Source organism: Agrilus planipennis, unplaced genomic scaffold (assembly GCF_000699045.2).
Source record: "Agrilus planipennis isolate EAB-ADULT unplaced genomic scaffold, Apla_2.0 scaffold116, whole genome shotgun sequence".
Classification (NCBI taxonomy): Eukaryota; Metazoa; Arthropoda; class Insecta; order Coleoptera; family Buprestidae; genus Agrilus; species Agrilus planipennis.
Window position 1 is genome coordinate 17,032 of NW_020438978.1, and position 26,448 is coordinate 43,479.

The window sequence follows — 26,448 nt, forward strand, 5'->3', positions numbered from 1 at the left end:
ACGTACGTACGTACGTACGTACGTACGTACATACACACATCATCAAAAAAATTGGCTAGCATGCTACTAATATGTTAAAACGTGGAAATATAATGAAAATTCCGATTTCACTTTTCGACCCAATTACAATAACTTCCTAATGGGAAGTTAATAAAATTGAAAATAAAACTAATTTAAGATACTTAAATCTTCTAAATAATATTTTTGGCTGTTTGCTTTTTTATAAAACTTCCTTTATTGTGCACCTTACAAAAATATTTTAAATGCAACTTTTATTAAAAGCTGCGATTTTAAATTTTAAATTAAATAGTTCAAACAGTGTGCGCCCGCCACGCCTACATCGGCATTTTTCAAAGATGAACCCATAGATAATAGATACACAAAGGGTACCATAAACTATTACACAAATCCAGTAGGTTTAAATGCTGACGTTAGATCTGCTGGCATAGATTAAAGAAATATAATACTGTCAATCTACCGATCACTTGGTTACCACCCCGAGATATTGCTCAAAAATAATTATAATTATAAGAGAATGGTAGCCGATTTTAACGCTTGGTAGTCAACAGTTAATTATTAAATCAATGAATTTCGGCATGTTAGCCGACAAGATTTTTCACAGAAATAAATACAGATACAGATCGATAGGGATAGGTTGTCCCGAATATATTAATTTTATCGTTTGGTGGTAAATATTTAATTAGTAATAGCAAAAACAAAATAGTATATACGAATCGCATACACTTATTTTTATCCACTTAAATCATAGATAATACTTAAATACAGTCGTATACATAGACATATACTAATGGACACGCCTTAGCGGTCACAATTGTGGTACAACAAAAGAAAGAGATGGAAAGAAGTTTCGGACAATATCCATTTCTCTCACGATAGTGCGTAAGCGTATAATGAAAGAGATAGCACTAGTCCGAAACCATACGCCATCTCCCTCACTCTTTTCCAGCCAAGAAATTATTACGACATACGGCTAAGGCACGTCCATTATTATATGTCTATGGTCGTATACATAAACATGACAAATACATAACGGACATAAACCATAGAGTTTATGGAACCGGCTGCTAATCGCTATTGATATTTTCTATAACCTACCAAGTGAAATATTGTTGGAAAACTCTCGACGAGAGAAGAAAGAATATGGCGTTATTGATGGATTTCATTGAAATTTCTGGAAGTTTCCAGTGTGATAAGCTTCAACTAGATGGCGTCGTGTTTCGATTTTCTGATTCCAAACAGCGTCCATTTGGGGCTTGTACTTGGAAAATATGTGTTATTTAGGAAGCTGACACGAAAAAGAAAACAATATCACCCAAACCTCTGCCGCATGGTATATCAGCTTTTTAATGACATACAGGCGGAATTGGGGCCATTTTGAGATAAGCGGGAAGGAAGGAAAATTGAAGAAAATGTCGGCCTAACCGCTTGGTTTTGCCGATATATTGTACATAAAATACTTCACATTCCGGGAAAAAGACTAGAAAAAAAATTAATGGGTCATTATCCTATGCGTAAATAAAAAAAGGGAAGCTTAACCGGAATGGAATCAATTTATTGAGAAAAGGTCTTTAAATTCTGATTTTAATTTGAAATTAGTTCACTGGGTTTCATCTTTTATAAAAGTCGCCTCGCCACGAGCCAACAGTACACAATCGACAATCGTGCTGACAAGACATACCTTCCGACTAGAGATTTTCTTTAGCAACTCATGTCTAGTAGCTACTGCAACCGGCAGTTATCACTGCCTGCTTAGCGACGCCGCATTAAACCAGATGGTTTAAACCTCAAGGATATTCCAAAGGTTTTCAACAACTGCTCAGCTGTTTTTAGGTACGATAAAAACTTTTACTTAATTTAACTAACCAATGATCTTGAGGACTAAGACGCAACGTCCCCTTGTACTTCTACGTTCCCATGTTCAACGGTGAGAAAGTGTGGCAACTAGTGTTCGTTCTTTTGAACAAATCTGACCCTAAGTCGAACTTGGCAAAATTTGCGGGCTCAATGTCAATGTTGAACCAAAAAGAGCTAACAAAGACGTCCCCCAATATCGCCGTTGCCTAAAATTTTTTAGCACGGTTAATTACTACCGCTCAGTTTGGGTCTGTTCCTTCTGAGGCCGCAATCATGTTTCATGGCTGAAAAGACAGGGGGGGAACGATTGCAAGCCCGAAGGCGTTAACAAAATGGAGGATAACAACAAAAAACACCCACATGACACAAGAGGGGGACGGGGCCGACCAATCAGAGAACAAAATCTAACGAGCGGAAGTGCCGTAAGAAAAGCATTGGGAGATAAGGAGATTTGCCCCTAGATATCCTACTAACGACGTCACTCCTTTCTGTACTTACTGTAAAGGAAATCACCATGCTACCTATCGCGGCTGCCCTAAAACATCACTCCGGCGGCTCCAAAGAGTGCCCAATGAACTGCCCATTGTACGACGTTCCCCCAAAAGTCTTACGCTAGGGCTGTGAGAGCAATCCCTCCTCCATCTCATTGCCCACATCGAAACATTTGGCATCGAAGTTTCACTAACATCCGGCCCTCAGGATCATTTCTCTATACTCGGAACACCCCCTTCGGAACACCCCTTCGCCCACCCCCAGACTTTTAGACTGTCGTCACAAGCAATTTCAACGCATGACGCTTCATGGGGCTGCCGACAAACCAACAAAAAGGTATCTCCCTTCTTGCCAAAGTTCTTAACTCAACCTCACAATCGAAGCACCTCCCTAACCCCATTTTCCTCTCTGCCCACCTCAACTTGATATCCTCGACATTTTCGTTGCAAAAAGTGTCACGCTTTCCGTTGATCCTATCGTTTTCGACGCTTTTAACTAGGACCACCTTCCAGCCCTGATTGAAGTCAGCCGCCCAATCAATAACCTCCTCAAACCCAACCACTTCACCAGACTGATTACACCTCCGTTACATTTTCAAAACTTATTCTTCAAGTGCACTTCAATTCGCACAATAGCGGAAATCGACGAAACTGTGAAACGCCTTTCAAACGAGATTACCAGTGCTTTCGAATTCTCCGTGACCTCCCGCCCCACGTCTGCCCCAGGCAAAAACCTTCCCGCAGATGGTTTTGCCCTCCTTAAGAGGAAACAAAATTCGTTGTCTGTGACAAAGACACCGTACTCCCGCACATCGTACTGAGCTTAACGCCCTCCAGCTAGAACTTGCCTCGCCTCACAGAATTCCGTAGCGCCTCTTTCGACGAATACATCGCCCAGGCAGAAACACAACCCAAAAGCACTTGGAAAGTGATTCGCTCTCTCCGAAACAGAGCCCTACACCTCCCTCCATTACAGCAAAATGACTCCCTGTACACTTCAGATGAGGAATAAGCTGCAATCGTCGCAGACTGTGTCTGCTTCCAGTGCTCTCCGCTGTATCTTGCAGAATTTCACGAGCGAACAAAATATCACAAACGCTCCCTTTGCTCTGGAAAGAAGCCACATTTATTTGTCTCCCCAAAAAAAGAAGCCCCTCCGCAATCCCTCAAGTTACAGGCCCATTAGTCTACTTAGTTCGATAAGCAAAGTAGTAGAATCAATCCTTCTAGATCGGCTTCTCTTCTTGACCACGTGGAGTACCTATTTCCAACACGACTTTCGTAAACAGCACGATACCGGCCATCAACCCCTTCGTGCTGCTAAACACATTTATGACAACCTCAACAAGCGCCTTCACATGTCCATGCTTCTGCTTGACATTTCCAAGCTTATTGCCCTCAAAACCCTACGCTTCCTTATCGGGGTTATTACATTCTTTCTTTCTGGCAGAATCCTCCCTGTCCGCGTTAGCTCTACTTAATCCCCCAGTAAACCCGCAACGACCGGCGTCCCCCACGGCTGCAAGCTGTCACTCCTTCTATTTAACCTCTTCTGTACAGACTTGCCGTCCCACCCTTCAATTCTTACTGCCCTTTACGTCAATGATATTGCCCTTATAAATTCCACCAAAACAATCCTATGGAGCTACGCAAATATTAACGAATTTCTGCCCCTGCTCCTCAACTGGTATCGAAAATAAAGACTTGCCATTAACGAGGCCAAGTTGGAAGCTATTTTCGTCTCCCACAGGATCAGAAATCCTCCCACCATCACCTTTAACAACCACACCATCGAATGAAGCAACTCCGTCACTTACCTCGGCGTCATCTTTGACAGAACATTGACATGGCGAAAACACATCCTTGCCACCCCGTGTCAAGGCCCTAGGTGCCTTATGAGCTCCATCTCACATCAAACAAAACGTGCGTTCAACGCATTTGTCGGAAGTATTTGCTTTTACGCAATTCCCATCTGATACCGATTTTCGTCTACACCATTCCTCCCCAATAACACTCCGCATCCTCACTCATCCCCCTCCCCTTTCCCAACCTTCCCAATGAACCTTCCCTTGGATGTACAACCTTGACTGGTTGATCTCCCTACTCGAGGAGGAGTTTTAGTTGGTAGGTGCTTCGGCGAATCCGACACTACCCCCTTTCAGTTGGTGACTATTGAAGATTTCCTCTCTAGGAAAAACTAAATAAAAGAAAAAGTGCCAACATCTCTGTTTGTCGAAGGGCGTATCCACTCCTCTATATAGTAATCATTCAAATTCATGCACAAGACACCACTCTGCACTCAACCTTCGTTATAGGAATCACGTACTAGACACCGATTTCTATCACCGAAACGACCAGAGCATTTTCCACAGCAACTGGAAAAATTTATTATCTAAGGTCAACAATATATTCTACACAGCCGTAATACGTAAGAGTTTTTATTCTATTTTTAACTAACCAACAGTTCTCTTGGACGGAGTACGCAATGTCCCTTTAAACTTCTATTTACCAAAACTAACACATAAATAAACCTTCATAACTAATTTAAAAAAAAATTCTATTGTTCTTAAACCTTTCTTCCCGATTCTGCAAAGTCACAAAAAAGTCTAGTTCTACCTAGCTAGCCATTTTCAGCATGGTTACCTCCAAGAGCTCCTTCACTCTTGGAGGGATTTTCCTTGCGGACGCCATTGCCCTGGCGAGTGACCTTCAGGCCAAATTCGTCGACGTAAACGAATTTATTCGTTTATATTCATTCCTACAATCGCCTACGCCCATGACTGAAGACATTGAGTTTTCATCCGCTGCTCCCCCTTAGCGACGACATTTCCACCCAAATCGATTCAATGTCAATTTTCGACAGCTCCGTTAACCGTCTCTCGCACACGGACCGACGAGAGAATGACGATTTCGTCAAAGCCGGCAAACGCGTTAACAAACGCCGACGACAGCAACCTTTCCTGTCGTCGTCCGAATCCTCCTCCACTGACAACCAATTGGACTTAGAACCATCCAATCTAAGTGAAAAATCTCCCACCCCCCAATCGTCATACGCTAAAAGTTCCTTTGGCCGAAAATTCTTCGTGCTATGGAAAGTCACGGCATTTCCGCACGTAGGGCAATTAATATTCAGGACTCAATTCGAGTCTACCCCAACTTTTTTCTACGATTTTCGTCGTCTATCCTCTTTCCTGGGTGAATCCAAAGTCCAATTCTCTACAAACCAGCTCCAGCAAGACCGTGACCTTAATGTCCTTATCCGTGGTGTCTGCGAACGTCTCAACGGAGGACATCGAGTCCGAACTCAGCCACACAGCTCAAAAAATTTGGCCCCTTGTCTCCGTCCGTCTTGATAAGACCGCTTCGAATTCCAAGACAATTTTCAATCTTGGTAAATTCTATGGTCTCAACATCAAAATTGGGACAAAAAAAAGCTAAGAAGGAAGTTCCCCAATGCCGCCGCTGTTTGAAATTCTTTCATACAGCCAACTACTGCCACGCATACGGGGGAATGGATTGTAAATCGGAGAAATTTACACTTTTGGGACTAATAAAATCCTCATATTGTTAGGGAGTCAAAAATCCAGGATATATTTAGTTTTAATGTGTTTGCTTTAATACTGCATAATAGTGATATTTAAAATGTACGATCGCACATTAAATTCGGAGAGGTATGTAGGAATACTAAGACGGGCTGTTTCTCCTTGCCAATTGACAGTGTACCAAATCTTTAAGTAATGACTTAATTAAGTTGCTGCAATATCCAAGTAAAAAGTGCATATAGCGTACATGTTTATGTTTGTACTCTATACTGAGTGTACCCACATAGCAGGTATGTATTTGTTGAAATGTTCAAGGGATTTAACTACACCTGATAGTTCTATTTAGTTTACCTTCTTCCACTTGGAACAACACACCACCACATTACACCAGCATCAACGTTAAAGGGCTCACTAAACAGTAGGTACATCAAGATTGTTGTTGAGTCGCAATATTCATCTTATTATTTGTATATTTTTCAACATTTATCTTTATATTTCTAGTTGAATGGTGATTTTATTAATATTGCAGTATTTTCATTTTACAGCAGTAAGTTTAGGAATTTGTAGTTTGCCGACCATCAAAGTTCAAAAGGTTTTATTGACCATTGTGTCGAGTTCTAGTATAATATTCAGTACTTCTATTCGAACACGTATTTACCCCAATAAAGTTCAATTGGTTTTTCGTTTGGGTTATGTTTCTGAGAAGTCGAGGCAAACGGCAAATTTTCGAGGACGCGTTGCACGCGTGTTGGTACCACAAGTACCGGTTAATGCCCTTCTGGTACTCCCACTATCTTTCTACCCCTCTGTATCTTTGTCTCCCTTTCATAACAAATCAACCTTTTCAATTGAATTTAATTCCACCCCCAAACTATTTCCCCCACTTTTCTATTTTTCTAATTTTCAATCGTTCAGTCATTTTCAGGCAGTTGCAATTTGGTCTTTAGTCTAATCAATCTTTTGCTCTTTCGGTTCGTGTTCTATTTTCATTCATTTTCAATTTTATATTGTCCACTCTGCATAAGTTAAGTTTTTTGTTATCAACTTGTTTTGTTAAAGCGTTTGTTTATTGTTAGTTAAATCTTGTAAATAAATAGTTAAAAAACACGTGGTGTTTTATATCAACAATTACATTTGCGTAATTCTAAAAAGTGGCCCATACAAGAAAGCCGTCAAACTACGGTAACAATAATTGTAATCTTTAAATTTTCAGATGCTTTTGGCATTATGACGTCCGTTCGAATGAAAGTTTGTCTTCTGTAAGTTTATGTTGTGGCTGGACTATATCGTCTGTCGTTAGTTGTAAATTGGTCACTTCGGGGTACAACGGATCGAAATGCTGTGTATTTTATTATGAGAAATACTGAGGATGGTTACCAAATTTGGATATTCTTTGTAATTAATTTAAATACCACATACAAAACTTTTAAATAAACCAATAAATAATAACAATTTTTTTTCCTTATATTGACTGAAAGGTGATCACTCTGTCTCTTTGGTGATACGACTGTGTCTAACAATTCCACGAATCCTTTATGATTTATTTATTCGCTGTAATTGATGTGGTAGTCATAGATTACTGGATATAGTACATTTAATTTATAAAACTTGTAATTTGTCAAATTATTTACAAATGTTACCAATAAATAGAAATCGCGATGACGTTTCAAAATCATTATAGGTTACAGTAAATAATATGCTTCCCGATACCTAATATTGCGCAATTAATACTGCATTAAAAAGCATGCAAAGATGTTTTCAAAGAAAAACGGACAGGAAAAAGACTACCATGGGTAATACAACTTTGATTGATTTATTATATCGTTTACTAATTTTATTTGCAGTCATATTGAGAATGAAGTAAATAAAAACCCGAGGTTGTTCCAAAAATACCGCAATTACATTAAAAAGTATGGCTATTTCATTGTTCCAATCCACTTTTTGACGTCTGCATTATGGTTGTTTTTAATACATACTATGATTAATAGGTAAAGGAGTATTATAATAATGAGGATGGACACATGAGATATATTTAATACCAGCTGCTATCTACATATAGATAGTGGAGCTGCAGTTCCGAAAAAAGACCCTCCGATTGGCTTCAATTTTCCTCATACTCTGTTATGTATAGATGATACCTAAAAGGATTTTTGGCAATTCGAACCGGGAAGAATATGTGAAAAAAATTAATCACAAGTGTAACCTTGCAAGGGGGTAACGGGTGCCAGATGAATGCTTAGGTTTAGAACTCCGCAATGATGATGGTCGTACCTGCCGAAAACTTCCCGTTCAAGAGAAAGCCACCTATTTCGGTAAATCACACCTATATCTATATATGTAAACAAACAGAAGGACTACCGTACCTAATCTTACGATCCTAAGCAATCAAACAAAAAGCATTCTTCAGTTTATTTTATATATTTCATATTAATTTTGTTTCATTTTTGATAACTGCGCCACTATCGTCAAACACTTTTTGGGTTGTGTAACGTCTTCACTATACCCTTTGCTCTTTTTGAGCGACGATCCACTTGTTTAGAGATTTACCCATATATATAATACTCCTATATTGCTAGTAGAGGTTTACAAAATGATGCCGACCCAATGTCTCTTCGTAACTACTTACACGATACACGTATGCTCGACAATTGAACATGCCTATAAGCGCGTATTATTTACCCCACCAGACTCGTGACGATTACGCACAACGGGTCGAGTAATCTAAAAAGAGACAGAAGTAGTCGTTTGTTGTCTCACTTACTCCGTGACACTTCACGTAGGGGAACTAGCAATATAGGAGTATTATATATATGTATATGGATTTACCTAACTTTTAAACTATTTCATCCAATTAAAGTCGCTAAAAATCCTTTCAGGTTTCACCATGACAGAGTGTGTAATTAAAGATTAAAATCAGTCGGAGGGTGCCTCTTGTCGGCACTATACCCAGTTTTTTACCTTTTGATAGCATTCTCTTTTTCAAATTCATTTTTCTTCAAATTTAACTAATTTAAACAATGGTAAGCACAGTATATCAATATTGTCTTTGTAATTTGTACATATTACTATGACACCTTAGCGGTTACGTTAGGTAGTGCCCATCTCTATTATCAAAATTTATTAAAATTTAACCCATTCACACGTGTTAGCTAGAAACTAATTAACAACGAGTAGACAGAAATAGAGCGAATTCGCTCTGTAATATGATATATGTATCTTTATATTTTCGTAATTTTTTTTCTTATTGTAATTTTTCGTTACCTTTATTATTATTTTTCCCTGCATGTTTTACAAGTAGATTTGATAATAACTAGTATTGCTTACTCTAACAAACATATTGATCATAATGAAGTATACTACATAGATAGGGCCGTCGTGTAGGCTAGTCGCTTATTTGCAAATAAAAAAAAATTGCGCCCTTTTCTATAGCATACAAGATATATAAACACAGTATATAAGCGAATCCAAAATATATTAATTTAGTTAAGAACATTGCTTAACACAACATNTGTGGCGATTTTATAATTTTTTATAGAAACAATTATTATTTTTTAAAGTGAAGTGTTGAGTGTATGTTTGTATATTTGTTGATGTCTGTGAAAACTGTATTTGTGTGTTTGGAATTTTTGTAAATATCTTTGTGTATTGTTATCATTGTAAATTTCATTGTGTGTTATATTATTGTTGTGTAAATATTCTTCCCTTATAATTCTATTTCTATACTTACTATTTACCTGCTCGCTTTAACGACTATTTAATTGCCTTCGTACTTTCCTATAATCTCTTAATAACATTTCAACCCTTGTATACTAACTGCATGACATCTATAATCCTTACTTTTCCTAATTGCTATTTTATGATGGGTCTCTTCGGTTATTTCAGTTCAAACTTAACTTCTTGGTATTTCTTCTAATCGTCATTTCCAGATTTCACTAGCAACTTATTGGTTCCCTACTTTAATCACTTATTTCTAACTCCTCCTTATCACCCTTTCTACAATCTCTTTTCGAAAACTAAAATCAGTTCTGACCTGTGCTTCCTAACTTCAACTTCTACTTCTACATTTCTAGTCTTCATTTCATTTTCTGTAAAATTAAATACTTTACCGTTTTCACGTGTTATTAATTAAATCATCCACCTATCATCTGAACACATCGAGTCCAAATTGTAAATTTCGAACTCCACAAATATTTTCCTTTTAAATCTAGTAATTGGATTTCAAATGAACTAGGATTGATATTAAATGGAGTAAAATTTAGTTTTTTGCTATTTTCTTTGACAGGATTCGCAATGAAAGCCAAGGTAGGCTTATTAATTTAGAGATGATCAAGTCGTTCAGCAAAGTCATCTTTCACTGTTTTGATCGTAACCATCAGTGTCAATAGAAGCATTGTTTTCATCCCGATAATTCCTTAATGTTTTTCTTCTTCTTCTGCCAAAAGAAGCAATTTTATTTTCAAAGTCAACTACTTCTTCTAGACCGTTCGGAATTACCTTTAATTTTTTTTTTTGAGGAAATTGAGGAGTTGAATTATCTTTTGAAAAAGCCGCACGCAATTTGCCGACTCCTGTCGTAGTGTGTCTAAATAAGCTTTCAAAACAACCATTAATGCGTATCAAGTCTTGGGCAAGATATGTCACGAATTCGAAATCACCTTCAGCAAGTCAGGTCAAAAGCAGATTTCATATCTATGGAACTGAAAATTGTACCAGGAGGAATATTCGTCACCCAACCGCGATGAATCTCGCGAAATCCAACCATCTATCAAACAAGGAATTATCACTCTGAAGAAGTGCTATGTGAATGATGAAGCTGCTGCAGTCAGATTGAACAACATTTTTGCGTCGGCTTCAAAAGAAGAAAGTTTTAGTATTGAATGGGTAAACGTTTTAATTGTACGCACAAGATACTACTAGGCCGCAAATTAAAACAATGAGAACGGGAATAGGCAACATACAATGCGTTCCGCAGCTTTGCTTGAAAAATGTGATCAAACAGAAATGTCAAATAAAGGGATTACTTGAGAAATGTCAACATGTGTTTGAATTGGCAAACGGCTAAAAGGGACGGACCAACGTCGTCGTTCACAAGATATTCACGGGGCAGCGCAAACCACCTAGCAGAGACCGAGGAGACCACCACTGACCAAGAACCAACCATTCCATGCATGTCGCCAGTAGTTTTGGTTAAGAAAGATAGGTACACATATTTTAGCGAGAATTGACGCCAGTTGAATAACGTGACGAAGAAGGAGAAACATCTCTTACCGCGAATAGGCGAAATCTTGGACCCACTTGTTTGTTCAATGAAATATTCTTAACCTTAGACCTCAATAGTGGATACAATAAGTGCATTTGAATCCTGAAATCGAAGAAAAGGCAACATTCTTCGATGAAACAGGACCGTGGGGGTTTAGAGTGATGCCGTTCGGTCTAAACAAGCAAACGAAGTGTGTTTCTACAAATATTTGCATGAGAGAAATTTATTGCTTCGGATTAAGCATACCACTCTGAAGTTGTTGCTAAATTTCAAGAATCCTGAAAGTAAAGTAGCACAATGGATAGAAAGGTTCCAAAAATGCAATTATGACTTAGGAAGCCTGTAGTAAAGATAATTATATTTCGAATGAGTTTTCAGCAATTTTGAGGGTTCCACAAGGCTTTCACCGTGATTCACTGCTTTCCAATAAGTTTCCCAGTTGCTTAACAAATGTCCATGTTTGCAAAGTTTAATATGCTGATGATTTAAAGAGTTTACTGTGTAAAGACTCCTGCTGATTCATTTACGTTACCACCTGACATTGATAGCATTTCAGGTTGATATAGAGGTTGAAGAGGTCACTATTGAATGCCGCTTTACTTTACCTTTCAACCTTCATGTTTAATTTAATTTAATATTATTTATTAAGACAGCGTCCAAACTTTTTTGTTATATTTTACGTCAATCCAATTGTATAAGAAAGAATCCTTACGTTCATTAGTTTATATGACGCCTTAGTTAAGTCGATTTTGAACTATGCCACATGGGCCCTGGTCCGGCGCGCTAGGCATGGATTACGACAGAGTCAGTCTGCCTTTGCGTGAGAAATCAGTAACATAACAGGGGGAGGCGGTTGGCTCGGACTACTCTAAACGACCCTAATGCCGACCCCAAAATTTGCAGATGTACTCGTAGATGCCGAATCATTTTTTTAAAATACTTAAGTTATAACTTAATTAAAGCCTACAATTTTGATAGTTACGTTTAAAAAACCTGATCATAATTTTCTGAGTACAAATTTAAGTACTAGTGCAATGTACAATTTAACTTCTAATTTGTTACAATTCTTATTATTTAGCATCTCATTTCGCAGGTTTCCAACGATTCAAATTAAATGAATATTATAATGTTCGTGGGTTTAACAAATTAAATTTTAAGAAGAAAGCTATTTATTTACACTAATTACTATTAAACTTAAAAACACTATTAAATTATTACTACTTCGGTAATTATTCTATTTATTTACACTACTGTTACTATTCACTGTTCTATTTATTTCACTTCTATCACCGTCTATTTATTTCTTGATTCACTTCTGCAACGGTCAATTTATTTCTGCTCTCCTTCGGCGATTGTCTCTTCCTTTTTATACTCCCTTGCCTCCTTTCGGGAACATTTCTCGTCTCGTTTTCTTTGAACGGTTTAATTTCTTTCCCGGAACGCAGGTACGACACACACGTTTACAGATACGGCGCACATGAAGAAAAGCACCCGCTACTGTTTTTAAAGTGAAACTTTTATTACATCGCCTCAAATTTTTTCGTCCATCTATCGCATATCGCATTACAGCCGGCCGGAAAGTAGGGGTAAAACTAAAATGTGCTCGGCAGAGTAGCAAAGGCCAATATGTTGGCGCCCATGGCTCGCATGAACTAACCGTGTAGCATTTATATTCTCACTCATTCGTGCAAGTGCATGACAATTACATTTATAGACTGTAAAACTCAAAGCGAAAATAAAATTATTGATAGAATAATGATTGAAAAATGATTCAATGATTTAAATAAATATTGCGTCTATCATCTGAATGATTGTATTTATTATGTATTTCATACTCTCATACGTAGATTGAAATTAAAATTTGTAGTTGGATATCTTGTCTACTATTGATTTCCCATTATCATTCCCATTTTCCAATTATTAAGATAAGATTAAGAACGCGATTTTAATTTTAATACCCTAAATCGAATAATTTTCCGAAAATTTACAGTTAAATGCCTACAATCCGAAAAGTTTCACTTGCACTGTGATTTCATAAAAGCACACAATTGTTTTTTTTCTTGCACTTATACTGTGTGAGAAAGCAAATATCTTGGCACACACCATATGAATTGCCGCTTCATATATAAATACAATCGTACATGAAGATGGGGGGAATAAAAACGTCACCTAGGAGTGCAATGACTCAACATAAATTCTCCATTAGGTACCTCTTTTCTTCACGACGAATTTGTGAAAACAATTACCATGGAAATTGTTTTAAACGAATTTTCTAAAAAACCTAAAAACAAACTCGTTTAAGTATTTTTTTCTACTTTATTCAAAGTGCTTAATATGCAGTGCCCGCTTCAGCGACTGGCAACCTAGACATTTACGTGGGCGCTAAAATTTGGGATTTGATTTTTGATTTTAAGTCTATTTCTCGTACCAGATAAAATTGTTTTTGAATAGGTATTTACTCGTTTGCATGTGTATGATTCACTACTTGGAATATTTGAAATAAAAAGGAGACGGTGTTAGTGAAAATGATAAAAAAACTCGGGTAAGACCTGTTTTACTTTTTATTAACACTTGAAACATCTATTTCAAGTGAACCTTATCGTACAATATTTTATCGCGTATTGTGTATGCGTAGCCGTGATGACTTATTTATCAATTCCGAATACTTCTTATCACTATCACGATTTGTCTATAAAATCAATGGCCTAGCCTCCCCTCACAAAATATGTATAGTTATTATTCTGATGTAGTACGCCAATCAAAGCAAATGCGCCACTGTTTATCAAATCTGCTCAGAAAAGGTTTACACAAACTCGAATAACATTATTTTGGAGAAACATCCGCAGTGTACAGCTCGAATTTGCAATGCAATTAATGTAAAATTTATTATAAAACTGTATTATGCATATAGAAATTTTCAATAATTTATCCGTAATATTAAAAAATCCATTCTATATTTTCATATTTTTTTACATTAAACAGAATAGTACATTCAATTATTTATAGTTTTTTAAAATAATATCACATTCATTTTAATATATAATTATACTTGTTGTTAATAACCTTAAAAATTTTATATTTCAAATGATCTTTTAACTTATGATTGAACGTGTAATACAGATTTTTGATATTTAAATGAGTTTCGATTATATGTAGATTAGATCAAGATTACTTAAACATTATATCAAAATTTAAATTTGTTCTTTAAACTCTTTTAGGGATTATGAAGATGTACTTTTCTTATTTAAAATGCATAGAAGTCTCATTGACTCGTCGGAGCTACTCTCCCTATGCTTCAGTTAAGAATCCTGTCAGAAAATTAACATCTAACAATATTGTTCTGCAACTCAGACTGTCAAACGTTATTTGGTCACATAAATCCCTCATTAATCGTTCCAGTTTGCTATTTAATATTTCTACCACAGCCGTCTCTAATACAAGCCATGCTGAGAAATTTGGCAACAGCGCATTGCTTCGATGTGAGAGTCCTATTCTGCGAGTCTTAGTTGTTATTACTACACATGATTTTTAGACACCCATTACGATAAAAATGAATTAAATTATTAAATAACTAACATTTGTTCATCACTGATAGTATGTGACGTTATTTAAAATACACTTCAACATGTAGGTATTAAGAACAAAATAGAAAAGACAAAAGATTAGGTGTAAACATTGTTAGGTACCTAAATGAAATTAATCTCGATAATTGTAATTTTATTAAAGCAAATTTCCACACCACAATTGAAGTATTGCCAAGGCGCGTTAGCTTTTTTTGGGGTTTGCCAATAGCCCTGCCATCCCCTTAGAAAGAACTAATTACAATTTATGATTTACGGATTTTTGCTGTCTTACAGTTAGCTGAATTTGAATTGGAGTGGCGGGACTCTTGCTTTCTATAATTTATAATTTTAACGTAATCATTAAGCAAAACATCAGCAAAAGAAGATAAAATTTGGAAGAATATATCTTTATAATGTTTTCCACAACTACATATTTTTGAAAATATTTAATTTTCCTAAAATTGGTTTTTGGTGTTCAGCCCATAAATATTGTGTCTGCAGATTTTCGTTATTACTTATTTCTTCAAGAATGTCATAAATGTGAAAAGAAAAAACAATACTAATACTATCAGTAGGAACAGAAAGTCCTCCCCTTTGTAAATAATCAAAATAAATATCTCCAACGCAAGAGCCTTTATTGTTTATTATGAGCGAAACACAATTGTTGCAAGTTATCTTTTTACGAACAGAATGAACTGCAAATTTTGAAGGAGTCATCTAAATCACAATTTTAATTTTTAAAAAGTTCAATAAACTGACTTATGTTTAAGGGAGACTTTTCAACAATTTAAATTTCTATTTCATCATTCTCTGATAATTTAGGATATGTTAAAAGCTCACTCAAAACATTACCGGCAGTAGATACTTTTTTTTTACTGTTTTTATAATGCCACTTTCGTTAAAGTGATGTATGTAAACTGCAAAATATTTTCGCATTTCATCATTTTTTTTGGGAATAAAAATATAGACATACCTACTTATACTTACATTTTAAAGATGATTTATAATTTGAATTGCAACTGGGAACACAACGACGAGGCATTTTGTTAAGAAATAAACCAGAAAATTTACAACTAAAACACACAATCTCACGTAAAACATTTTCACTTCTTTCACTTAATAGTTAATATTACTTTCTGCAATTAAAAACTGTATCCAAAGGTATTAATCACTAAAACACACTATAAGCATCCTTATTCCTCATTTATTGCACGATATTTCCGCTAAAATTAAAATATTATAGAAAAACGAAAGAACCACAACAGCCAATGTATTAGTTATAACTCTCATTAACTGGGAAATCCTGGGACTCCCACAGTGTTGCCAAGTAAACCTTCAGCATGGCTTGTAAGTAGAGACGCCTGTGCTTCTACTAATGTCACTCGTCTGTATGGTTTTACATTTGATGATTTTAAAGCTCTAGCAATATCAAAACTTTTTATAGTAATGATAATTCTGTCGATTTATTAATGAAATATTTGCCATTTTATTGCTTGTTGTATTTTTTATGAGAAATTAGTTTTCTTTATTATAAATTGTTTTCATTACCTTTTTGGATTGTAGCGATTATTAGATTTTCTGTGCACCCACAGTACAGCCTACTTTTGTAAATCATGTTGCATATAAGATTTTCAAGCAGTAAAAGAATAAAAAGCAATATTCGATATTCATAATCAAATTCTTCAGAATTACCGACATAGCAAAATAATACAGTTAAACCAACATTAAAATCCTTTTCTTAATTAAAGATTTATTTTCAATTCCTTCATAGAATCTTTTGAAATTTTAGATATTTACATACACCATTAATGTTGAATAATAAATCATTGTATCATCTATATCAAAACCATTATTTATTGTAGCAATGTGAAAATCCGTGAGACGGTGCAAAAATGGACTAAGAATGATTCTCAAATGAACGTACGAGGCAACGTTACGAAAGAAGTCGCATTCATATTAGCCATTTATAAATTAATTAGTCCCATAAGGTTTGGGAGCACCATATTAATTACTCATACTGTAGCAAAGTTGTTAAAGAAAAAATAACAATTATTAAGGAATAATATTATCATTGTATTTATTTTTTTTATTTTTATTAAAAAGAAAAATACACAGCATTACGTTGTGCTGTTTGATTACTGACTACATCCAATATTTTCTTGTTTTTTAACTTCATTAACAGTAAATGACATCCATTAAACTAATATTTATGGTTGCGAGTATATACATACAGCCCTTAATTTGTAAAATTAAAGAATACTTAGTATTTTTAATATTCTATTAAAATAAAATATTGGTCCATTTTTTCTAAAATTGGGATTATACAGTACATAAATGTAAAAAAAAAACTGAATCAGATCGAATACTTTTTTGTCACAAGGTTTTCTTAAGATTTATGGAATATATGGAACGTCAAGTCAATTACAAGTTGTAACTTTACAAGCAAATTTAGTTTGTCTCTTAGTTTAAAAATAAAAAATGCAATTTCTGTTTTACAACCGAAAGAATGCAATTCTAACTGCTACAAGTTATTAAATAGTTCCTTCTTTCTGCGTGCGTACCAATAGGACTTCCCACTTTACAATTTTTTATTTACAATAGCAGTAATAAGAAATAGATTCAATACATTAATGAGCTAAAACAGAATTCGGGAGAACCTTGCCCACCTAAATGATATTTGAATAGTTTTTCAAAGACTTTGCCACATTTCAAATAAATAGAATTCATGACTATGGTGTTAACGTGTTTCCTTTTTATATAAATCTATGTATATCTGTAAGAGATATTTTCGCCTGTTACTTGGAAGTTCCACTGGTTTATCCTTTACCTAATTAATTTTTAAAATTAGGAATTTTATCAAAACCGATATTTTTTAAATATATAGGCTTCAGACCACTTGCTTCAAAATTATGATTATACTTATACTATTAATTGCATTCACATACCTAACGAAAAATAGCTGCATTGTAAGCTTTTCTATCCAATGTACTGGTATGTGGCAGACACAGGATATAGTTGTCTAGGTGTATGTTGCAAATGTTGTATGTGACAACTCCTGCACATAAGGCGTCCTTCTAAAGGATAACATCTTTTATCTGGTTCGTCTGTCAATTGCATACCACATTCTTCACACACGTAACAATCGACATGAAAGTCTTTATCCATAGACACAACTCGAACCGTTTCCTCGGTACCTTCTACTGGAGTTATTCCTGCAACACACGGAATACATTACCTATTTTAATAAATAGGGACTAAAGACAATTATTATTAAATATGTACAAACCCAGACATTTACTAAAACTTTTTTATACAATCTATATTTGTAAAGTTATCAACAGTTTTTATTTGTAACTTTGTGTAAAACTATATGTATTCTATAAACCCATAAATTAACATGTAAAGCCATATATTGTCTATTTGTAGTTACCCAGGAAACTGCAATAAAAGTAACGAAAAAGTTCAACATAATTTCAAATTCATTTTTTTAATTCAGAACTGTTCAACTTCTTATAAAGGAGCCTTACAATAATTACAATTTTTCCTATCAGCATAAGCTCGTCAGTCCTAAGACTGGTTTGCATTTCCCTAAAATTAGAACAACCCACATCCTTAACTATTTGCGAACAGTAATCTAATCTAGGTCTACTTCTACCCCTCCTAAATCCCGTTTCTGCCTCAAATATGTATCTGACTAGACCTTCACGCCTAAGAATGTGTCCTACTAACCTATCTCGCCTATTTCTTATTGATTTCCATACAGTCTTCTGTTCTCCTATTTTTTCTAATACCTCCTCATTTCTAACCTTCTCTATCCACGGTATCCTCATCATTCGCCTGTAACGCCACATTTCGAACAATTCGAATTTTTTGTAGTACCTACGTTGTATAACTGAGAATATATCTAATATACACTATGTCTGATCAATCATCCGGAATATTTGAAAGATAAGATCTGAAGGCACTGTAGAATACATTTCGTGATAGAGCCGCAACGTAGGGGGTAAATACTATGCACAAAAAGTACCCTAGTGAATGAGCTTCCCTAATGAGTTGTCAATGTTGAGAACACTTGTTAGGTTATCGCCCTTCGTTATCACAAACGTCAAGTGTCGAAACACACATACCTACTCGTGACTTTCGAAACAGCTGGTACGCAGACAAGCCAGTTGCACGTATGATGAATAATTAGTAATAACCTGCACTCCTTAACTGCTATTCGATAGGCAAACTTACTGCTATTACCAAAAATTACAAAAATAAACTTAATTTGAAAACGTCAAGCAAAAAACAATACATGGTAGCCACATACGAGACAGTGCAATGAGAATGCAGAGGTGGCATTACACAGGAAGCACCGAAAGGTTGAAGCTTAAAAATTAGTTGCAAAACTGTGAAATCACACAAATAAATTATGAAAGCATACGATTACCGATATATCATTCTCAAAAATTCAGTTTTTGTCCAAAATATCATACATCATCATGCGAATCGCGCTCGGCAGAGCAGCCAAGACCAATATGGCGGTGTCCATGACTCGCATGAGCTAACCGTGTAGCATATATATTCTCATTCCTTCGTGCAAGTGTTCCGCGGTATTTGTGTGTTTTAATGGTGAGATGGATATCTTATTTACTATTGACTTCCCATTATCATTCCCATTTTCCAATCAACGCGATTTTAATTTTAATACCCTGAATAGAATAATTTTCCTAAAATTTACAGTTAAATGTCTACAATCCGAAAAGTTTCACTTGCATTGCGGTTTCATAAAACCACACAATTGTTTTTTTATATTAAATAGAAAAATAGAATCAACCTTATATCAATCCCAGGAAAGAACATTTATTTTCACTCTAAAGCAGTTTGAGACGCGTTAAAGGTGTAGAGTTCGTATAGTCTAGCGTCTAGCTTACATCTTTTTACACAATAGTTACTGAACTTAACTCAATTGACACTTAAAAAAGAAAGAAATGTTACCTTGGCTTAACTAATTTTAGTTAAATAAATAATAAAAGAAAACAAGTAAGTTTCACCACAGTTTTAATTTGCTCGGCAATATTTTTCCCATTAATTTTCTGTTCTACTATAAGATAATGGTCGCACCGGAAGCACATGATCGATTGTAAAAAACGTCTCATACCAGGCTACCTGTCAAACTAGTTATTTTTTGCCAAAAGGCCATCCTTATATGACGAATTTGACAGCGCCTAGAAAGTATAATAAATTCGTTAAAAAAAGTATTTATACCAGGCTGTCAAAATAGGGTAGATATACATTGCTAGACGAAATAGGTATAAAAAATTGAAAATCGGGGTGCGCATTTGAACATGATAATCAACTTGTTCATAAATTTTGTTCAGACAAAAAAATCATACCAGAACCAAGTTTTTTTTAGCGTCATTTAAGTTGCCAAATGACCATTTATTTAGTGACAGCCGATTATATCATGTGGATCGTGTTAAACCAATGAAATTGGGCAGGTACGTGATAAAAAATATTCTTATCCAATTTTTATACACTTTTATTATTGCAATTCCAAAATGTATGCGTTCTGAAATGTCTCATACTAAGCGGTCATTATGCCCAAACGAAACACCGAATATTTTGAGATGATCTTCAATCGCAGCCCGTTACAGCATGTACATTATTATTTATGAACATTAAACTTCATTGCGCATGCCCGAAGGCCACCGAAATTGCGAGTCCTCTCCTCAAGGCCTAATTCCCCTGCCATTCCGCGTCTCGTTTGTTTTTAGGACCATAGAAAGGTACGCTCGATGGTTCATAAGCTGGTCGGAATAAAGAATAACACTTGTACTCATTCCTCAAAACGTTTTAACTATTTGAATTGTTTGTAGTATTTATTATAAGGGCTTCTTTTACACAATTTATTTAATTATCTATATAATTTTTGCAGATTTTATGAAGGAAAATTTATTAATTAACCTTTTTATATGGAATAAACTTAATTTTTATTAACCTATGAAGTGAAAATAATTTTTTGGTTAATTTTTTAGGCCTCACTTCTTAATGTATCTAAACAATCAAGGTAATAACGTAATAAGTATCAATCAATCACACAATAAATGAGGCTTTAGTCACGTGGCAATCAATCCTTTATTTTTAAATTCGTAAGGACCTCTACCAAGAATTAACTTGCTCTTTTACAATATACCATTTAGTATGAATATTTGTTTTCATTTGTCACATCCACCCAAAATAAAATCCTAATAGCACATGGGAGCCTACAAAAACTTTTCGGTAATTGTCGACAAGATGATAACGTCACTCGGAAGGAGGTGGAAGGGAGAAGTCCAAGGACATTATCCCCATTGATAAAAAGTGGGGACGCTAACTGGAATCGGAGTAGGTGGAGGCTAAAAGTGAAAATAGAATATGCGTAGATGATGGGACAGTCGCTCGGACACCGGCTGTGGAGAGTAGAAGGGGAGAAGCTGACATTGGGCATTTATAAGAAAATGGCTGGGTGAGAAAACTCGAAAAAATAAGGATAAATTGGGAATTTTGTGTAGGGTAAGGTGAAGTAAGGAACATAGAAGGTGGGTAGTGGTGAGGGAGAGGGAGATGTGGGTAAGGGTGAGGAAGAGTAGGGTTACCTGACACTTAATTATGCATTTGTATGTTAATAAACGAGACTAAAAAATTTTATTTTCAGCCTCCATCTCGCCTGCTTTCAATTCACCACCCACATTTTTAATCAATTCCGGTTAAGTCCTTAGACCTCTCCTTACCCTCTTCATTTTTATTACCTGCGATAGAGCGACGGTCCCATCATTTAGACAATTACCAAGTTATCAATTTATGCTTTTACTTAATTTAATGAAAAACGATTGGTCACACTCACACCCGCCCTGTACCTCCACGTTATCACCACCAACTTTTACCACGTCCTTTGGGTTGTTCAAGGTCAGCCCTACTACATTCACCCACCACCACACCCATCTGAGCAACCGTCAACCGAGATGTTTACTATTTTCATTTTTAGCCTGCACCGCCTCCACTTCACGGTCCCCACTTTTTATCAATCGGAATTAATTCCTTAGACTTTCCCCTTCCCCCTCCTCTCCTCACCCCAAAATCCGAGCGGCAGTCCCATCATGTAGAAAATTACCCAGTTTTTGCTAGTACTATAGGTACAGAAGTCACTGTACCAGCTTAAATTGGCTGTCAATGGAAAACTCAATAAATTATACGAATATCGTTGTAAACAAATTGCAGACTGGTATGAATATTTTGGAAAAATGTAATTTTTCAGGTAACTTCTTGTCGGCTGTCTGCGGCTCTTACAAGTTTTACCGGCTGTTTAATTGACTTTACAGTGTCGTTTTCATTTATAAGTCTGGAAATTAATTGACAGCCTGGTATTTGTTTTTTTTTTTAATAAAAATGGAGAATATTTAATAGATGAACTAATTATGATGTACAAGTGTAACCTGGCGGACAATTTGTTTTATTTCTATTTTGGCTGGCAAATTATACCCTGATTTTAGCAGCCTGTTATGAATATATTTCACGAGACTTGTTTTTACATTTTGAGATGACCGTAAGAATACGATGTACAAGTTGAAATCAGCTACCGATCGTTTTTCCATGGATTTATTTGATAAATTTTCATTTGCTGTAATAGCACCCTAGTATGAATATTTTTTATAACGAATTTCATACTCGTCGTACACGGATGTTTTTTTTATTTAAATTATTGCGCTTAAATAACGCAAAAAAATAATTAGTTTAATAGACAGGCTGATATGAGACTTTTTATGCATGCCGTGTGCTCCCGGTTTATGATCGAACCAATGCTGTCAGAACAATTAAAAATTCAGTGAAACTTGTTTTCTTTATTTGCCTAATTATTACGTTTTACACAAAGTGCACGGTTTAAAGTTTAAGTTATATTAATTAATTTTACCTTTACCACATGAAGCACATTTAGGAGCGAACATTCTGTGATAATCATTTACACAGTAGATCTTATTGTCCACATCAACAGTGAAAGGTACACCATCCAAGCATTCGTTACAAACGCAACAACGGAAACAACCTGGATGATATGATTTGCCCATTGCTTGAAGGATCTACAAGTGTAACAAAAAGATTAATTCTTCATATGAGCTGCAATTTCCAAAGCTAAAATATTATTACTATATAACTATTCGAGATATCAAATTTGACACTGTATGAATCATTTTGGATATCAATTATAGGTTTTTTCCTCTACAGGGTATAACAGAAGTAAGAGTAAGAGCTTGAAGGTGGTGATAGGACACTATAAAACAGAAAATTAAGTAAATGTTTGCATGTTCGAAAGTTCACAACTTTCGAGAAAAACGTTGTTGAAAGTACAGATAAATTCAATTTCGGCTCTGATAAAGAAATACGATCCGCCACGCCGCACTCAATCAGTTGGTAATTAGCAGCATCAGTGTAGTATTTGTTTTGTATTCTTTTACCCTGTACAAATTTGACAATATTGAATTTTATTTTTTACTTTAACAACTTTTATTCTTATTGCTCCTGCTAACCTTTTTTTTTTATAAAAAGTAAATATCTCGACCACTATTAGACCAAGACGTAAGGTAGCTTTATAAAAAATACTTCTAAAATAATGCGTACAATCCAAAAATGTCAAATATTGAAGGTGTTCTAAAGGATAGATAATGATTGAAAGATATGAAATACAGTGGATTTCATTTATTACGACCTTGGTTATAGCGACCATTTTGCTATAGCGACGTTAAATCCCTTGAATTTCAAGCATATTTTAGTACTAAATTCATGTGGCTATAGCGACTTCGGATATAACGCCGAGTTCGAGTATAACGACTATTTTTAATTAATCATTTGAAACAAATCCCTAGTAACCCCATGTAAATATGGCGACGGGAGGCAATCGGCAAAGACACAAAGAGCTTTCCTATCTTTTGTTTATGTCCATACCGATAATCAGCAAGTGTGGTGACCTTTACCGTTTGTTAATAGATGTTAGCCAGGTAGGTAGGTAAGCGTGTACGTTAAAATGGTTCAGTTACACAGTGATATTCTGAGTAGCAACTGTGTTTAGGTAACTGTTGAATATGTATGACTCCTAGAAGCACATCTACTGTTTAAAAAAGGCGCAAATCGTTTCAAAATTGAAAAATGGTGAAACTGTATAGACGTGTCTGTATCTCTTCATCTTTGCCTGTAACGACTTCCGAATATAACGATGAAATTACAGTAGTCCCTTCGTCGTCGTTATATCCGAAATCCACTGTAATATGTTGTGAGACGTGGGTGGAAGAGAATGATATATAAAAAGATTGGATTGTAAGTATAATTGGACAATATATAATGCGGTAGCAGTAAGTAAGAGGGGAAAAGCGAAAGGGGGGGGGCGTATTAATACAATGTGAAAGTGGAAGAAAGGCTTAAAATTAAACAGAGAAAAGAAAAAAAAAGAAGGAAGTATTTGAAGTGAAAGGGTGACAAGAGGAAATGTAATAGATAATGCAGAAAGTGAAATGATATACACCAAATCCCAGAGGTTTTTGAGCGACTCAGAAATAATTTTGGTAAAAGTTTCGAAGTAGGGGTTCGAATTTCGAACAATTTTTGTGTGTAGATATGTTTAGTGTTGTTGTTCCCGAAACCAATAACTCCTCGATAAGTAAACGGCAAAAATCATTATATTATTGTATCTAGTTTACCTCCAAAGCTCCGCACTTAGTTCTGTTACACCCTGCATATTAGTAAATAAAATAAATTACCATTTCCATTATTAAATGACCACAAATAGCACACTTTTCGGCAGTCTGTTGAAATCCCGAATACTGAAAATATATTGAACAGTATTATTCATGTAAAAGAATAAGCATTCTATCATTTATACAACTACCAAATAGTCCTCTTCACAATACACTCTACCATGAACATTATAAAATGCTTTTCCTCTTAATGCTCTTCCACATGAACAACAAATAAAACAATTAGTATGATACAAATTTCCCATTGCCTGGCAAGCCTGTCCAGCTCCAGTAACTTTCTCTCCACAGGTGTGACACACCCCTTAAAAAAAAAAAAAACAGATACTACGGACAGCCGCTAAAAAGTATTATGAATAATGCATCAGTTCGTTTTAGTTTTTTCAAAATACCAACTTATCAGGAGAAATACACTTAAGTATTTTTATTGCAGGAATTAAAGCCAGAAAAGGAAAATAATAATTTAATATCCCAACCAGTATCTACATACTTTTCACCTTTAATGTATAAGGCTTCCTCAGGGTAAACTGTTAATTATTTATACATTGAAGAGACAATGAAAGTGTTGGTTGTAATACCCCTATTCTGGCTTTGATTTCTACAATAGTATCTTAAAAAAGGAGAAGAAATATAAACTAAATCTTAACAGTTCTCTTTACCACTTGACTCTTAATATGATCAAATGTAATCTGTTGTTAATGTAAATTGTAGGTTTTNACTAACCCGTAATTGAACCAGTGTCTTCACGAATGCTAAGTAAAGGTTCTATCATATATTGACGAGACGAGCCTCGAACATGTGCGAGACGAGCACGAGATACGTACGCGTTCCATTTTGTAGTAATAGTACAAATTTGAGTATAAGTGGCCTCATATCGAGCTCTGTCACTGACAATCGGTCGACGAGTTTTGTTTAATTTTTCAAGTGTTGGTTGTAATACCCCTATTCTGGCTTTGATTTCTACAATAGTATCTTAAAAAAGGAGAAGAAATATAAACTAAATCTTAACAGTTCTCTTTACCACTTGACTCTTAATATGATCAAATGTAATCTGTTGTTAATGTAAATTGTAGGTTTTTAATTACTTAAATTTCATATTATGAAACCGATGACAAAATATAAACATTTTAGAAGTTCGTCACGGCAGTAAGAAATTACCCAACAAAAATCAGAACTGCCAGCTTAATTTCTTTTTATTCCCTAGTCTTTTTACAGAAATTTCGTTACATTTCCATGAAAATTCTTAAGGCGAAAACAGGATATTTAATAAAAAAAATTCATGTAGTGCAAGTAACCTTTAGAATTAATTTGGCACAAAAAGTAATTTTATTATAAATTAAATAAAAATCCTCTTTTTCCCTAAGTTGACTCTAAATTCCCTAGGTCCAGGGTCATTTTAAAAAGCTACTACAGCTATTCTTAGAAGCAGCCTACAGTTCCAAAATTGCCATTTCGAAATAACGGTTACGCAATACTAAATCTATAATTAATATTGTCGAATAGCGTAAGAAACTTCAGCTTGCTTCAATATTTTAAAGCGTTTAAGACCCAAAAAACCAATGGCATTAATTTATCTGAATAATTACCAAAATATTCCCCTTCTTCCTCATGTTTCTCCATTTCTTCTTCAATTTGTCGGGTCATTTCTTCAATTTTTTTTTCAGCTTCAGTCGGTCCACGAGGTCTAGGTGGAGTAACATTATACGGCAACAAGTTTTTTCCACTTATTTTTAATTTACTAGAATTTGATGTGTTGCTAATCGAACTTGGGGTAGGGCTAGGAGGTGCTGAAGACCTGGATTCAATCTTTTCTAGAGTTTTTTTTACCTAACAGCCAAATTAAAAAAATTAAATATGGGGACGTTCATAAAATACATTAGCAAATAAGGGAGAGGGCGGATTATTGCTTAGCGTAACGATGTATTACAAGATGGAAGGGGGGGGGTTAAGAAA

The 26,448-nt window shown here is 35.2% G+C and overlaps 3 protein-coding genes across 5 annotated transcripts in view; 1 reads left to right on the forward strand and 2 right to left on the reverse strand.

The window, feature by feature from the left end:
- Positions 1-7,465: 7,465 nt before the first annotated feature.
- On the forward strand, positions 7,466-16,786 carry LOC108735587 (protein FAM210A-like). Its single transcript, XM_018467596.2, has 3 exons — positions 7,466-7,701; positions 7,753-7,896; positions 16,594-16,786. The coding sequence occupies exons 1-3, from the start codon at positions 7,661-7,663 to the stop codon at positions 16,775-16,777; spliced, it is 369 nt and encodes a 122-aa protein (XP_018323098.1). The 5' UTR covers positions 7,466-7,660; the 3' UTR covers positions 16,778-16,786.
- A 629-nt stretch (positions 16,787-17,415) lies between these two features.
- LOC108735589 (LIM domain-containing protein jub) lies at positions 17,416-26,414 on the reverse strand. 3 transcript variants are annotated; one of them, XM_025975490.1, is made up of 6 exons: positions 26,082-26,414; positions 24,624-24,799; positions 24,502-24,564; positions 22,665-22,830; positions 17,677-17,943; positions 17,416-17,504 (listed from the first exon to the last, which is right to left on the reverse strand). In XM_025975490.1, the coding sequence occupies exons 1-5, from the start codon at positions 26,137-26,139 to the stop codon at positions 17,708-17,710; spliced, it is 699 nt and encodes a 232-aa protein (XP_025831275.1). In that variant the 5' UTR covers positions 26,140-26,414; the 3' UTR covers positions 17,416-17,504; positions 17,677-17,707. The 3 variants fall into 3 exon arrangements, with proteins under 3 accessions (XP_025831275.1, XP_025831274.1, XP_025831276.1); XM_025975489.1 differs by lacking the exon at positions 17,416-17,504 and adding an exon at positions 17,521-17,558 and having other exon boundaries at positions 26,082-26,413; XM_025975491.1 differs by lacking the exon at positions 17,416-17,504 and adding an exon at positions 17,521-17,558 and having other exon boundaries at positions 24,630-24,799; positions 26,082-26,410.
- The window catches only part of LOC108735590 (LIM domain-containing protein jub-like), a 9,347-nt gene continuing 9,124 nt past the window's right edge, over positions 26,226-26,448 (reverse strand). The window contains exon 4 of the mRNA XM_025975508.1: positions 26,226-26,233. Coding sequence (XP_025831293.1) covers positions 26,226-26,233 — 8 coding nt within the window. The remainder of the gene's footprint in view (positions 26,234-26,448) is intronic.